The 17,055-nt window shown below is 42.4% G+C and overlaps 1 protein-coding gene across 1 annotated transcript in view; it reads right to left on the reverse strand.

The window, feature by feature from the left end:
- ATP8A2 (ATPase phospholipid transporting 8A2) overlaps positions 1-17,055 on the reverse strand; it is an 870,132-nt gene that overhangs the window by 776,333 nt on the left and 76,744 nt on the right. Inside the window, exon 2 of the mRNA XM_089685820.1 lies at positions 9,824-9,968. Within this exon, the coding sequence (XP_089541946.1) occupies positions 9,824-9,968 (145 nt within the window). The remainder of the gene's footprint in view (positions 1-9,823; positions 9,969-17,055) is intronic.

Below are 17,055 nucleotides of genomic sequence, written 5' to 3' on the forward strand. Positions count from 1 at the left end.
GTATGACATGCATATGCTCTTCACTGGCTGAGAGATGGCTTTCTAATAGATCCCCAAGCTTGTATCAGCATAGCACGTGACTCGAGCACAGTGACATTAAAATGCAGGGAAAAATCAATGAGTTTTTATGGACATTTATCTTTTTTTCCTGGCGGTACAGACAATCTTAATTAACCTTTAATTTTTATGTGCTGACTGTAAAATTGAGGACAGTGACAACTCACTACATAACTAAATTTGGAAAGTACATTGATGTCACCAGAAAGACCTAAAGTTTTTGCTTTACCATTTTCCCTCTATATTTTAAAACCCATTCAACTGATTATTGAAACAGCCATATTTCTGAAAAATGCCTAGTTCACCTTAGTTATCCTTTAAATGGGAATGCAAAAATACACATACCTAAAATCATTTTAGGTGTGTACTGTTATGTCAACCAGATAAATTGCTTGCAATCGGCCTGCAGAAGCCTGTTTTCTGTGTGTATCTAGGAATATTTTTGAAGGGAATATTGTCAATAACCAGAATGCAAATCCAGGAAACAAGTTAATCCAGACAGTGAATTTCTGGTGCTATCCATATACACCAAAATCTGAGCTCTGAGAAATTCAGTGCAGACAAATTTCACAGAGCTCCTCACATGTGAGTTGGGGCCTACTTCTTTCAGCCTGTGCTTCACAGTTTTCTCTCTATCCTGATGTATTTCCAATCGGATTCTACCTTTCAACATAAGTTGGAATCTGATTGCTATAAGAATCTTAGCCCTAACCCAAAAAAATGTGTCCATTCATAATTAATATTTAAGTGGAGCTTGGGGGTTTAAGTCAACCACTGGCTTCTTATATCTCTTGAGGACTTTACTTTCTGGTCTTCTTGACACAGTTTTCAGTTTTGTTCCTTCACACTTACACCTCTCAGTACAAAAAAATTATATTTAGATGTACATAGATATATGTATTCTGGGTTGATTTACCCTTTATAGCAATTAGTCATCAGCACAGTTGGAACTGTGCAATTAAAGCGGTGCTAAACCTACCTTTCCTCCAACGGTCCCTGTCCCTCACCTGCATCTTCTGCTGGTCTTTGGTCGTTTTCATTAGTCAGTACAGATTGCCGTCACTCCTGCGCATGCGCAAGAGCCAGTAATTTTGGCACACACGGACAATACATGTCTCTTCTGCAATAAAGTTAGCGACAGCGGAACTTTCTTTCCACTTTAAGTGACATTAGAACACAGTATAATAAATTGATTTTCTTCAAGCTAGCTATGCAAGGCTCACATTTTGGTTGATTTGAACTGTGGGTGGCCTGATTTAAAAATCAATAATGATAATGGTCACTGTTCAGGTATTTAGGAATACAATAGCCAGAAGCGCAGATTCCTGTATCCAAATTGTTTGGCATGGATGGAGGAATCTTTTGATTGATAAATTAATTAAATGATTGGTGTATGGCTAGTCTTCCTGGTCTTCCTAGCTCTTTAAGCTTTTTGAACAATTATTGACATTCATATGACACTGACTGACTTTTATTAACATTCCAGTAAACCCACGGGAACCCCAAAATTAGTGGTGGTTGGCACAAATACCATGATCTTGTTTCCGATTTGACAACCTAATGTGATGCTCAGGCATTTAGGCTTACCTTTATGAGATAACAAGTTTTTTCTAACCCTGAAACTGACTATTAAGGGACAAAAATAAAGTATTTGGTTGATAGGACCAACACCTCCCTCTTCTTCTTGTAAAGAAGTAGGGCAGTAATAGACCGTATGTGTCACCTCTGTCTTTTGGCTGAGATAGCACCAAGTACTGTCGTGTTTAAAATCAAATCGCAGACATTTGCCTATGGGCATCCTTAAAGAGTCATGGTCACTTTGCCAAATCAGAGCAAAGTGACAATGTCTGCAGACAGCCTTCAATACCCCGGCATTTTTACTTACAGAGCCACACTCCACAGATGCCTCCCAGCTACAGTATCCCAGCCTAAGATCCAGTGTCAGTTGGTGTCAGAAAATAGCAGGAGGAGGTTGTCACAGACCCCTCAACATGTAAAAACAAAGAAAAACAGAGCCTTGTGCATTATCCAGGATGATAACTTTAATGATCCAAAGTAAAACATACTCACAAACGTTGTAGAAACAAAAGAGTGTCAGGTACAAAGCAGCCAGTACACAGGATCAGCTCCCAGAGTTATGAGGACCCTCTTAAGGCTGACTCATTTTGAGGAGCGATCTTCTCTTCCTCAGAGCCTGGCTGCTTTGTATCTGACACGCTTTTGTTTCTACAACATTTGTGAGTATATTTTATTTTGGATCATTAAAGTTATCACCCTGGATAATGCACAAGGCTGGTGCGCCCCCTGTTTTTCTTTGTTTTTACAGTTGGCTCCTGTGGGTTTCCCCCAACCCTTAGAGGGCAGCAAAGCCGGTGCTGATTTTTGTTACACGGAGGATGTGTCACAGTTACATCTTCGTACACCACTCTTGAGTGCAGGGGACTTGTATATATATTTCCGCTATATATTAGACTCCTCCACATGACAGTGTTTGGGTCTGGTGATTATCTACTCAGGCCTGAACACTGTTACATGGGGGAGACCACAAGCTCCTCCACGCTCGCAATGCCTGCTCTTAGCAGGGGCATTAGAGTAATGGAGAGATAGCAGGGAAATGTAGTTTAGTAAGCCTAGTAGAAGAGCTATTTGCTGACACTGTCACTTTGCCAAGTGTGGGACATAACAGGAGCTTTCTGCTCCTCAAAACTTTTATGCCTTTAAAACGGACCTGATTATAATAAGCAAGGTCTGCCTAATATATTCAGGAGCCCCAACCCTATAACAAATTAAAGTGAGAAAATGAAAAACTCTGGGGAAAAAAGGTTAGTAAATACACCTAATTACCCCTGTCTCCGCCAGCAGCGATCCTTCCAGCGAGATCCTGGAGAATATTGACACAGTAAAAGAACACTCATCTGCACTGTTAGGCTCCATGCATGTTAGCGTTTTTTAAGCTTCTAGAAGCTGATATCAGCATTTTTTCTGCTCTAAATAGTGTCATCCTATGGATCCATGCACACTATTTTAGTCTAGTAGTGTTTCTCAAGCTTCAGCAGTTAGCATTGTTTTTGTAGTTTTTTTGGAGCGTTTTTCCAGCAGAAAAAAAATGGTGAGCTAAAACGGTACCGAAACGCTACTTAAAAAAAACGCTATTACCAGCTAGGGAAGCTGGGGGTAAAGTAAATATATTAACTAAGTTTTGTTTTTCATTTTGTTGCAATTCATTATTGGGGAGGGGGCCCCGATGTATAAGCAGACCTTGCTTTTTAGTCTTCAAATTAGATTATTAGAGTTACTATTGACTTGAACTCTCTTTGAGTTAGAAAAAAATATTAGGACGTGACTCCATCCTATCTCCTGCTTGAATTTCTACTAATAACATAGACTCAAAACTGTCATATAACAAGGGTGCTGCTAAGAAGGAAAGAAAGAAGACAAAAACCTTTCTTAAATGACAGTTTTACACTTTGCTCTTCAAAGGAGGAAAAAACAAACGAATACCAACACAAACACTTAGCCTTGTACTTTCATAAGAGAGGAGGTATAGTTTCCTAAAAATGCTTATTCCTATCTTGTTCTCTTTAACGTGGACCTTTACTCTGAAAAAACATTTTCCCCTTTCAATGTTTTAATGTATATAATCTGCTAGTCCATTCAATACTCCCCTTCTCCCAGATTAATAATGCTTCTGTCCAAAGGTGCCCCCTCTTCTCCTTCATCCAGAGTGGGGGCACTCTAAGACAGGAGATGTGTTACTGGCCAGATTGCCAGGTGAAAACAGAAGGAAAAAAGACTAAATAAGAAAACGAATGCAGTCACTGCATTTAATGAATGGTAAATTGCAATATATTATATTTTTGGTTTTGGGTTTATTACGGCTTTAAAGTAGTACTAAATCCAGGACCCTGCATTCACTATATCTGGTCTCCCACAGTACACACTATATGGAAATACAATAATTTTAGTAAATAAAAACTGCTTTTCTCATCAGCAGCATATAGCAGTTTTGTGACTTCTATCAGTGTCCAGCAAAGCACTAGCTAAAGGTTGTAGGAGGGATTTTCATTATCTTATGACTGTCCTATGAGGCTGCATAACCCCTGACCCTCTGTCTGGACAATGCTGATTGGCCCTGTGCCAATCACATGCACCCTCCCAAAACAAAGAACCTCTAGCAATACACACCAAACTGAGCATGTGCAGTGTGCCTCCTAGGGCTCTGTGCTATCAGCAGATGGATTGGGGACAGTAGAAGCAGGGGAGGATTAAAGAAGACAGGATCAAACAGCCTTTTAACACATGTGTAGGATTAACCTCTTAGGTTCCACAGAGAGTAAAACAAGCATGCTTTACTGCATATACAGACTGATTTAACTATTGTAGGTTTAGTAACACTTTAAGTAATATTGCTTCTTCTTTCAGAATTGTGTGGGCTGTATTACAATAAAATGTGTGCATACTAGATTCCAAATGTTGCCTTTCAAAGAAAGTAAGAAGAAATAAAAGAATTACCCTACTAGTTCTGTAGACATTATCATCATTTATTAGAACTACAACCAAAACAACGTGCACCATAAACAGAAGTGTAGCCTTTAACAAACAACTCGGGTTCATATTTCAGTTATAAATGGATTTCAATAACTCCTATATGGCAAAAGCTCAGAATCGCACAGTTGTACCATGTTTTGGAAGGACACAGATCATAAAAAAATGAGAAATTAGTTTTTTTTCCATAATAATGAGAGACAAAAACATAAGTATTATATTTCCCATTACTGTAATAATGGGTCATTACAGAAGTAGACATGAAAAAAGATCTCAGGTTTCATTTACTTCTCGTGCTGTAATCATGAAAACAAGACAAACAACACAAATTGTACGTATGTTCCTTATACAAACAGGTTCCTTGTCAACCATACAGTATACTCGGATCTAATGTAACAAAACTTTATAAAAAGACATCATTGCTTTGCTTTTACATTAGTATATGTGACTTTGCGGTGTGCATCACATTGATATGAACAGAAAAGCACTATGAGAACCAAATGCACTAAACCTCCTTTAATTCATTTATGTAAAACATTTATCCCAGAAGAAAAAAGCATTTTATCTGTAACCTTTTTATAAAGTGTTAGCTGCAGTTCAACTTTAATATGTCAGTCAAGTCCATCTAAATCTGCTAGTGCATCTAATGGTGGCAACGTACAGTATGCTTCGATAAATGATCAGTTTCTTAACCAGTCAAGCTCTCTTGATAGGTATAATTGATCTGTAGTTGATAGACCATTCACCACATATGCCACACATGGGAAAGTGGAATTTAAATGATAGTTAAAATACAATTGTAAGTTACAATGCAGGGGCGGACTGACAACTCATGGGGCCCCCGGGCAATAGGGGATCATGGGGCCCCTGTGTCCTTGCCCACACCCCAAAAAGCCCATGAAAAAGCCAATGAAAGGTACCAGGGGCATCTCATGGGGCCCCCTACTGACGGCGGTGCCCGAGTGCTCGAATGGTCAGTCCGCCCCTGTTACAATGTAACTACCCTCTCCCCAGACTGACAGTTCTGCTGTCAAAAGGCATTTCTATTGCTCCTCCAGTGGAGTGGAGCCACCCTAAGGCTAGGTTCAAACCTATACAGTGTGCGTTTGACCTGTTTCTGCATTGCGTTTTGCGTTTTTGCACCTGCATTTTTCCTGCGTTTTGCAAATTTTTCATGTTGCCAGGCAGATATAAAATACAAAACACATCAAAAAAGCGGCAAAAGCGCATTAAAAACGCACTACATGCTTTTCTGCAGCATTTCCATTGAAGTCTATAGAACCAAAAATGCAACTTTTTGCATTCAAAAAAGTCCCCAACCCTTTCCAAAAACCGCACCAGGTGAAAACAGAGATGTGAATGTGTCCCATAGAAAATCATGTTAAATGGACTGTAGTGCGTTTCTGCAAAAATGCTGTGGAAAAGGCTTAGGTGTGAACCTAGGGTAAGACAAGAAATGTGTTACTAGCCAGATCACCAGATAAAAATAAAGGGACAAAGCCTAAGCCTAGGTTCACACTATAAATTGCATATGAATCGCACAGGAACCGCACTGCATTCCTCTACAATTCGCATGTGATTTAGTGTGGTGCAATTTGAGCCCATTCATTTTGAATGGGCTCTAATTGCATTGTATCTGTACCAAAGTCTTGCATGCAGCAATTTTGGGAATGTATTGCAACCAGATCACATTGTCATTTTGTGCCATGCAATACAGTGCAGGCAACCACACTGCAGTGGCACCTGCTATAGAACTCAAGGGCAGTGCGATCTGAAAGTGGTGCGGAAAAACGAGCATGGATCGTAGGATTCCAGTAATGTATTTTAGTGTAAACCGAGGCTCAGTGTTGGTTCACACTGGTACAATTTCTGATGCAACTTGAGTCACACAGAATCACATGACAAGGGAAATAACATTATTTTCAGTGGTACCTGTTCACATCAATGCGACTCAGTTTTGGAAAAGGTTCCTGTGCTACTTTGGTGCAATTTACAGTGCAATTTGGCTCCACATAATTGGCTAACCACATCCAAAGTTACATCAAAGTCGCACTGAAAATCATATCAAAATTTAATCACAGTAGTGTGAACCTAGCCTACCAAAAGAAAACAAATGCAGCCACCACATTTAAAGTGTATCTAAACCCAAGAACAAACACTGATAGTATTGCAGCTTACTAGTCCTTGGTTGTGGTGGCTGCATTCGTTTTCTTTCACATTTTGTTTTTTTTGTTCATTTTCACCAAACCTCTTAATCCTGCCATAGTTCACTTCCTGCCCTAGAAGACAACCGTACTGAGCAGCATTGGTAAGATGACAGCCGTACTGAGCAGGATTGGTAGGATGACAGCCGTACTGAGCAGCATTGGTAGGATGACAGCCATTCTGAGCAGCATTGGTAGGATGACAGCAGTACTGAGCAGCATTGGTAGGATGACAGCCGTACTGAGCAGCATTGGTAGGATGACAGCCGTACTGAGCAGCATTGGTAGGATGACGGCTGTACTGAGCAGCATTGGTAGGATGACAGCCGTACTGAGCAGCATTGGTAGGATGACAGCCATTCTGAGCAGCATTGGTAGGATGACAGCCGTACTGAGCAGCATTGGTAGGATGACAGCCGTACTGAGCAGCATTGGTAGGATGACAGCTGTTCTGAGCAGCATTGGTAGGATGACAATGGTACTGAGCAGCATTGGTAGGATGACAATGGTACTGAGCAGCATTGGAGCATTGGTAGGATGACAGCCATTCTGAGCAGCATTGGTAGGATGACAATGGTACTGAGCAGCATTGGTAGGATGACAGCCGTACAGAGCAGCATTGGTAGGATGACAGCCGTACAGAGCAGCATTGGTAGGATGACAGCCGTTCTGAGCAGCATTGGTAGGATGACAGCTGTTCTGAGCAGCATTGGTAGGATGACAGCTGTTCTGAGCAGCATTGGTAGGATGACAGCTGTTCTGAGCAGCATTGGTAGGATGACAATGGTACTGAGCAGCATTGGTAGGATGACAATGGTACTGAGCAGCATTGGTAGGATGACAATGGTACTGAGCAGCATTGGAGCATTGGTAGGATGACAGCCATTCTGAGCAGCATTGGTAGGATGACAGCCGTACAGAGCAGCATTGGTGGGATGACAGCCGTTCTGAGCAGCATTGGTAGGATGACAGCCGTTCTGAGCAGCATTGGTAGGATGACAGCCGTTCTGAGCAGCATTGGTAGGATGACAGCCGTTCTGAGCAGCATTGGTAGGATGACAGCCGTTCTGAGCAGCATTGGTAGGATGACAGCCGTTCTGAGCAGCATTGGTAGGATGACAGCCGTTCTGAGCAGCATTGGTAGGATGACAGCTGTTCTGAGCAGCATTGGTAGGATGACAGCCGTTCTGAGCAGCATTGGTAGGATGACAGCCGTTCTGAGCAGCATTGGTAGGATGACAGCCGTTCTGAGCAGCATTGGTAGGATGACAGCCGTTCTGAGCAGCATTGGTAGGATGACAGCTGTTCTGAGCAGCATTGGTAGGATGACAGCTGTTCTGAGCAGCATTGGTAGGATGACAGCTGTTCTGAGCAGCATTGGTAGGATGACAATGGTACTGAGCAGCATTGGAGCATTGGTAGGATGACAATGGTACTGAGCAGCATTGGTAGGATGACAATGGTACTGAGCAGCATTGGTAGGATGACAATGGTACTGAGCAGCATTGGTAGGATGACAATGGTACTGAGCAGCATTGGTAGGATGACAATGGTACTGAGCAGCATTGGTAGGATGACAATGGTACTGAGCAGCATTGGTAGGATGACAGCGGTACTGAGCAGCATTGGTAGGATGACAGCCGTTCTGAGCAGCATTGGTAGGATGACAACCGTACTGAGCAGCATTGGTAGGATGACACTGGTACTGAGCAGCATTGGTAGGATGACAATGGTACTGAGCAACATTGGTGGGATGACTATGGTACTGGGTAGCATTGGTAGGATGACAGTCGTACTGAGCAGCATTTGTAGGATGACAACCGTACTGAGCAGCATTGGTGGGATGACAATCGTCCCGAGCAGCATTGGTAGGATGACAATCACACGGAGGAGCATTGGTGGGATAACAATCATACTGAGCAGCATTGGTGGGATGACAACAGTACTGAACATCATTGGTGGGATGACAACCGTACTGAGCAGTATTGGTGGGATGACAACCGTACTGAGCAGCATTGGTAGGATGACAATCGCACAGAGGAGCATTGGTGGGATTACAACCGTATTGAGCAGCATTGGTAGGATGACAACCATACTGACCAGCATTGGTAGGATGACAATCGCACAGAGGAGCATTGGTGGGATTACAACCGTATTGAGCAGCATTGGTAGAATGACAATCGCACGGAGGAGCATTGGTGGGATGACAATGGTACTGAGCAGCATTGGTGGGATGGAAACTGTACTGAGCAGTATTGGTGGGATGGAAACTGTACTGAGCAGCATTGTCACTCTAGGACGGACTGTGTTAGGACTACATAACTTTGTGTTAGGACTACATAACACCTCCCTCGTCTCCATAACAGGAAGAGGATGTTTTGTACTCCACGGAGCTAGCAGGGAATTATGCTAACTGATAACAGTCCAGAGACAGAGTACAAAAATGAACAGCTCACAAGGTGTCTGGCTAGATGAACAGTACTTGTTAAATAGATATAATAAAACACGATCAATGGAATATTTAAATGACAAAAATGGAGCCAATAGGATATTAGTAGAGTTTACAAGCTGCACTATATTACCTCTTTGTGTTTAATACTGCTCTCTGTATATAAACATATTACACTTTGTTTTCTATATTTGGAGACATTGTTTCATCACACACAGGGATGTTTGTAGAACAGGGATACCAGTTTTTTATGATGGGTTATAAGGATTAGATTGCAATAGGGATGTGATCGCTACTAATGACAGATGTCAAATGCTCACAGTGTGTATGTAATGATAATATATAGTCTATGTTTACCATTGAGGAATCATGAGTGTAGTGATTGGTCTGCATGCAGCACAGCACAGTTGTCAGCATCATCCTCCTCCTCCTGATGAGTATAGATCTGGTTGTCAGGTGTCATCCAGGAGAAGTTGGTGTGATTGTGTGTGACTGTGCTTTAAGTCTGAGTCCCTGTCCTGCAGTGCCCTCCCTCCCCATAGGTAGGTGTCCCCCTGTTGTCACTTACCTGACCCGGTTGTCCCTGAACTTGCAGGTTTGGGGCTGGTTGATGAGGATGACTCGGGCTGCAGCCTCCGCCTGGTCAGCACTGGACGTGGCCCCTGACATCTCATCGTCCGCCTTCTTGTATCCCGAGGAGGAGTAGACCGGACCTGTACACAGAGGACACAGCGATCAGGAGGGGCTCATATAGGGCGATGTGCAGAGGAGGGGCCGGGGAGTGGGAGGGGGCACACCGAATCAGCACCGACCACGATCTGGCAGATGCCCGGCCAGGAGGAGGAGGAGGAGGAGGAGGGGGGAGGAAGATCCAGGAAGACAGACTCTGCACATGTCACACAGCTACAGATACTACTGCTGCCGGGAGAAGTCATGCAATCTCAGCAAAGGGTACCTGTCACCTGTACACATGTCATCAGTGCAGGCTCAGCCTCTGATACATGTCTGGCTATACCCCCACTGTCTGCTCACAGGTAGACACAGTAATAAATGCCGAACAGATATCACCTGTCCATTCCCTTGTCATCATATCAAAGATTTCTACATTCCACTTGTCAAGACATCAAGGAGTTCTACACTCCACTTGTCAGCATATCAAAGATTTCTACATTCCACTTACCATATCAAGGATTTCTAGATTCCACTTGTTATCATATCAAGGATTTCTAGATTCCACTTGTTATCATATCAAGGATTTCTAGATTCCCTTATCATCATATCAAAGATTTCTACATTCCACTTGTCATCATATCAAGGATTTCTAGATTCCACTTGTCATCACATCAAGGATTTCTATATTCCCTTGTCATTATATCAGAGATTCCTACATTCCACTGTAATCAGATCAAGGATTTCTAGATTCCAATTGTCATCATATCAAAGATCTCTAGATTCCACTTATCATCATATCAAGGATTTCTAGATTCCACTTGTCATCATATCAAGGATTTCTACATTCCACTTGTCATCACATCAAGGATTTCTAGATTCTAGGGATAGATTTACTACAAATGGGGAACTCAGAATCTGGTGCAGCTGTGCATGGTAACCAATCAACTTCTAACTTCAGCTTGTTCATTTAAACTTTGGCAATGAAACCTGGAAGCTGATTGGTTTCTGTGCAGAGCTGCACCAGATTTTGCACTCTTCAGTTTCAGTAAATAACCCTTTCCTTTATATCGAAGATTTCCAGATCCTTCTTGTCATCATATCAAAAATCTCTTGAGTCATATCAAAGATTTCTAGATTCCAGTTGACATCATATCAAAGATTTCTAGATTCCACTTGACATCATATCAAAGATTTCAAGATTCCACTTGACATCATATCAAAGATTTCTAGATTCCACTTGACATCATATCAAAGATTTCAAGATTCCACTTGACATCATATCAAAGATTTCAAGATTCCACTTGACATCATATCAAAGATTTTTAGGCTCTAATTGTCATCGTATCAAAGATTTCCAGATTCTAAGGAGTAGATTTACTAAAACTGGAGCACTCAGAGTCTGCTGCAGCTGTGCATGGTAACCAATCAGCTTCTAAATTCAGCTTGTTCATTTAGGTTCTGGCAATGAAACCTGAAAGCTGATTGGTTTCTATGCAGAGTCTCACCAGACTTTGCACTCTTCAGTTTTAGTAAATAACCCTCTAATTGTCATCATATCAAAGATTTCTGGATTCTAATGCAATCATATCATATATTTCTGGATTCTAAGGGGTAGATTTACTAAAACTGGAGCACTCAGAGTCTGGTGCACCAGACTTTGCACTCTTCAGTTTGTTTAGTAAATGACCTTTTAATTGTCATTATATTAAAGATTTTCAGATCCTTCTTTTCATCATATCAGAGATCACTGGAGGCCACCTGTCATATCAAAGATTTCTAGATTCAGTTTGCCATAATATCAAAGATTTCCAGGTTCTAATTGTCATCATATTATCGATTTCTAGGCTCTAACTGTCATCATATTAAAGATTTCCAGAATCCACTTGTCAAATCAAAGATTAGGAGATTCTACTTGTTATATCAAAGATTTCCATATTCCTTTTATAATAAAAATTTCCAGATTCTGTCATCGTATCAAATATTTCTAGATTCTACTTGTCATAGAAAAGATTTCCAGATCCTACCTGTCATCATATCAAAGATCTCTGGAGACCACTTTTCATATCAAAGATTTCTAGATTCCACCTACCATCATATCAAAGATTTCTAAATTCTAATGATCATCAAATCAAATATTTGCAAATTTCACTTGCCATATCAAAGATTCCACTTGATATAGCAAACATTTTGAAATTCCACTTTTTCTCATATCAAAGATTGCTAAATTCCACTTGTCATTATAGCAAAGATTTCTAGATTCCACTTGTCGTTATATCAAAGATTTCTAGATTCCCGCTTTTCATCATATCAAAGATTTCTAGATTCTAATTGTCAGCACATCAAAGCAGTCATTGGAACAGTACACAGTTGCTTATTTCTGGCTCTGGGTTACAGCACCTTTCTAATACATAACCCTGTTTAGAGCCCATATGTGGACGTTTCTAAATATGACCTAATTATGAACGTTACACCTCAGGCAACATTGAATATTAAACTGTAACATGCATACAGCAGATACAACTTCAGATTTTCATCTGACTCTAGCAGGAGAACAACAGATCATGCTGATAGCAAAAAATAAAATTCCCTGTTATCTAGAGTTCTAGTAACATCATCTCCTGTTCTATATGAATAAGGCTCACCATATACATACACTCTGATCCAAGAGCGGACTGACCATTTGGAAACTCGGCACTGCCCGAGGGCCCGGGGTCAGTAGGGGGCCCCATGAGATGCCCCTGGTACCTTTTTCATAGGCTTTTTTGAGTTTGGGCAAGGACACAGGGGCCCCATGATCCCCTATTGCCCAGGGGCCCCATGAGTTGTCAGTCCGCCCCTGCTCTGATCATACAACCTTTGTACAATCAAATTTATGGTATCTATACACACTTTGATAAATGACCAATTTCTTTTCCAACCAAATTCTTCTGATCTATAGTCAACAACCCATGTGGAAGTAGATTTCACCTAATAGATAAGACACGATCGTGATTTCTGATCATAAATTATCAATCGCATTTCTGTTTCCAGCATGTAATATAGTATTTAATCTCATAGTCTATCAAAATATGATCAAACTCACACAAAGTATCTCAGTGCTAATAATCTATTCAAAATGATTGATATATTCCACCCTGGCCAATTGGCTCAGTTTGATTGAATACAATTCAAACAGTCTAGATCAAGACCCAAAACCAAGCTCACACCCAAACTCTGACTAAGAAGAATGGGTCACCCACAGGGGAGGACTGACCATTTGGAAACTAGGGCACTGCCTGAGGGCCCGGGTCAGTAGGGGGCCCCATGAGATGCCCCTGGTACCTTTTTCATAGGCTTTTTTGAGTTTGGGCAAGGACACAGGGGCCCCATTATCCCCGATTGCCCGGGAGCCCCATGAGTTGTCAGTCCGCCCCTGGTCACCCATTATGACAATCCCCAATCTCCACTGTATAATGCAAGTTCTCCTTCTCAGGTTCATGTTTCTTCTGTTTTTGTTAGGACTGACACCCCTGGCTGGAAACAGGAGCTCACTCAAGGCATGGAGTCTAAAGCCATAGGTAAGTTGTTTGTTTTTTTTTCTTTCAGTAATCGGGATGAACAAGAAAACAAAAAAGATTCCTCCATCCACACAAACCAGGTGTGTGCGGAATCCCCCTACCAGGACACTGTATTCTGACAGTGGGACTAGACACTATCAAAATACACTAATTAGCAGCTGAAGCCAATTGGTTGCAGCCACAGATCATCAAAAGTTTTCCAACTTGCCACTTCAACACAATCTGACAAGATCTAATGATCACCTTCTATTGAGCAGGACCAGCCACACACAGGACTTCTATTGAGCAGAGACAGCCACACAGATTTAGCGGACCCCAGGCTACTTTGGTGCAAGCTGTCTCCAGGTTATGGCCATCAGGATCACCCCATTATGGGAACAAATTGGCCACAATATGGAGATAGGGAGAAGGTCAGAGTATGAGCAAAGGTCAGGGCAGCTGCCAGGCAAGAGAGTGGTCAACATCCAGGCTGAGGTCAAGGCATGTAGAGTTTCAGGACCAGGCAGGGTTAGCAGTGGGTGCAGGAGACACAGCAAGTTCAGGACAGCAAAAGGCGAATCAGAACAGGAATCTAGCCCACAAGGTAGCTGGCAAGAAGACACAGCATCACCAGAAAGGACTCTCCAAGGCATGTGAGCACATCCAGCGTCAGACACGTGTGCCACAGCATGCTAGAGCAAAAAATGTGAAGGGCAAACTAACACATGCACGCCAACATGCACGCAACCAGCCACGGCCAAAAGACAGGCCATCAGGACAGGCCATGTCCCTGGTTGTAGACCCTGAAGGCAGTGGTGTATTTTGGTTGTGTGCCGCCCTATGCAAGAGTAAAATCGCCCTCCCCAATGTGGGGGGTTTGGGAGAAAGAGAGATTCCAGCACTGACGCGCTGGCCACCCCTTGAGCCATAATCAGGAAAGCCCAACATCTTCCTTCTACACTAATTTCTGATAATGATCCGGGAACGAGAGTTGGAAACCCTTCAGCGGTCCGCAGCAGCCCACACTGCTGTGCCTGTGCCTCACCTGCTCCCCATCCTCAGTCACTGGCTGTCACGTATGTCACTTCTGCCAGGGGGAGGCACCGCCCCCCCCCCTGAAAAATGCCACCCTAGGCAAATGCCTTTTTTTGCCTTGTGGCAAATACACCCCTGCCTGGAGGCTATGTAACAGTTGTTTAGTTGTATTTTTTCCTTCAGAGCAGAAATTTCTGCTGGAGGCTATTTTTCCTACTATGGCAACATTCACACAAGCTATTTAGGCCAGTGCGAATTGTAGCAGAAGGCAGAATTATATCATCTGATTCCTGCTGTGGCTCTGAGCAGCTAGATGTGGTAGCCGGCACTATACTGACAGGTCGCCGGCAGCTGCACCTATTCATGGATCTCTGCAGAGGCAGGGATTACATGTGACAGGTATCACAGCTGGTAATCGCTGGCTGTTCAGACAGCCTCGAATACCTGTGGTTGCTGCCGACTTGTCAGTATAGTAAACAGGGACGTGGGCTGTACTTAGCCACCAGAGCCGCAGCAGGAATAGGAAGATTCCTAAAATTCGCACTAGCCTAAATAGCCTATCTCAGTTCAGTTCCAATACCAGAAACGTATGTGACCTGTGTGTAGTGTATGTTTAAAGCCCAGCAAGAGTGTCTGATTTCAGTAGTGAGCTGAGACAGGCACCAATTCTGCTTTGAGAGGGAGAGAATATGTACATAATAGGACACACAGCCATTCCTGGTTGCTCAGACTGCATTATTATACCAGCTGAAGAATAGAGATTTGTATTATTACAGTGATTGCTCCAAATTAACATATATGATGCTACACCTACCTGCTCTTGTTTTGCACAGGCCCCCAACCTCCTCTTCTTGTGTCCCCCCCTGACGCTCTCCGCTCCTCCTCTTCTTGGTGTGCCCCCATAGGAAGGCGCTGCCTATGGGGGCCACCTGCCAGCTCAATCCCAAGCCACGTTGCCTGCATCCATAGACACAGACTGTGCGCCCCCCTCCTCCCACTCTCTACTCACAGAATTTGATTGATAGCAGCAGAAGCCAATGGCCATCAGGATTGTCCCACTAAGAGAACAGATTGGCCACAATGTGGAGATAGGGTACAAAATAGCAGAAGCTCAGAGTATGAGCAAAGGTCAGGGCAGCTAGCAGGCAAGACAGCAGTCAGTATCCAGGCTGAGGTCAAGGCAGACAGAGTTTCAGGACTATGCAGAGTTTGCAGTGGAATCACTGGAATCACCTAGACAAGGATTAGAAAACGTGGGATTTCCTTTTTAAGGTGAAGTTCTGTCTTAAATTGAGAAAAAAATACGAAATGTGGAGAGTTTGAGTTCAATGTCAAATTTTGACTTTTGCACAAAGACAAATAATGTAACTTTCTTATTTTACTGCGTTTGATTTTCTCCCTGGATTGCAGAGCTGATCACCAGCTGGTTAGTCATCTGTCACCTAGAGTGACATTTTAATATAATTTTGAGCAGTGGGTTAAAAGCTCACCAGCCTGCATATAGGCACTAACCTTCATAACCTTCTCTAAGCTCCTCCGCAATGAAGGCTTTCCGATTTGCTGATCTTCTTGGTCCCCTACCTTAGCCACCCATATTAATATCTCTGCCCTACTGAGTTCAATAGGAAAGTTTCATACACAGGAGCAAAAGAAGCACTTTAAATTGGGGAATCTCCATGACAGGCCTGCAGAAGTAGATTTATTTCCATGAAGCCAGTGATCTTATTAGGTTTTGGCAGAAAAGACATGATTCGTTTTACAAGGCAACTTACTAGCCACTATATTTTCAAGTAATGGTGAGTGTAATGTGTAAATAATTCATACTGCTTTGCCACTTTTCCTCCACTCATCTGGTCCTCTGGGCTGACAACGGGCAGCACCTGCCATCATAATCAGGCACACTGACATCTTACAAGCATGTTGTCACATGTAAAGCTGCCTTTATAGAGAAAAAAGAAAAACAAAAAAACAAAAAACAAAATCTACTTTCTAGGGCTATGCCTCATTGCGGCAGAGCCACTTTAGGATGAAAAAACTGCCTTTACTTAATAGTAACTGAGTGAAGAATTGAAGCAAACATAAAATAAACTTTATGACAAATAGATTTTTATTGCTTTTTACCATTTTTGGAAGATTTCCCTTGACTTCCTGTTGTGTCACTGGGAAAGGAATTAGGGTAAGTCTCTTCAATGGAGATGCATACTGCAATAAACACTGTTTTGGAGAACGAGGGTAAAAACTTCTGTCTGGTTACTGCTGTCTTTGTCCCCTAAGGCTCCATGTACACAGGACACTTCTGAACGATGGAAACTGACTGCTGGAAAACGTAGGTTTAAAAACGTCTGTTTAGCCGCGTTTGCATACCACGTTTATGCGCGTTTATGAGTGTTTGTGTTTAGAGGCATTTTTTGAAGATACCTCAGGAGACCTTCCAAAATGCCCAGAATGCACTGAAAAACAGTTAAAATTCACTTTTTCAGACATTTTGAGAGAAATAGAGCAGAAGCAGAGAGAGCAAAATTTGTTGAGATTAGTTGTCTTTTTTTTTTTGTGGTGT

Source organism: Staurois parvus, unplaced genomic scaffold (assembly GCF_062004578.1).
Source record: "Staurois parvus isolate SC_StPar_1 unplaced genomic scaffold, SC_StPar_1.0 ptg000387l, whole genome shotgun sequence".
NCBI classification, from domain to species: Eukaryota; Metazoa; Chordata; class Amphibia; order Anura; family Ranidae; genus Staurois; species Staurois parvus.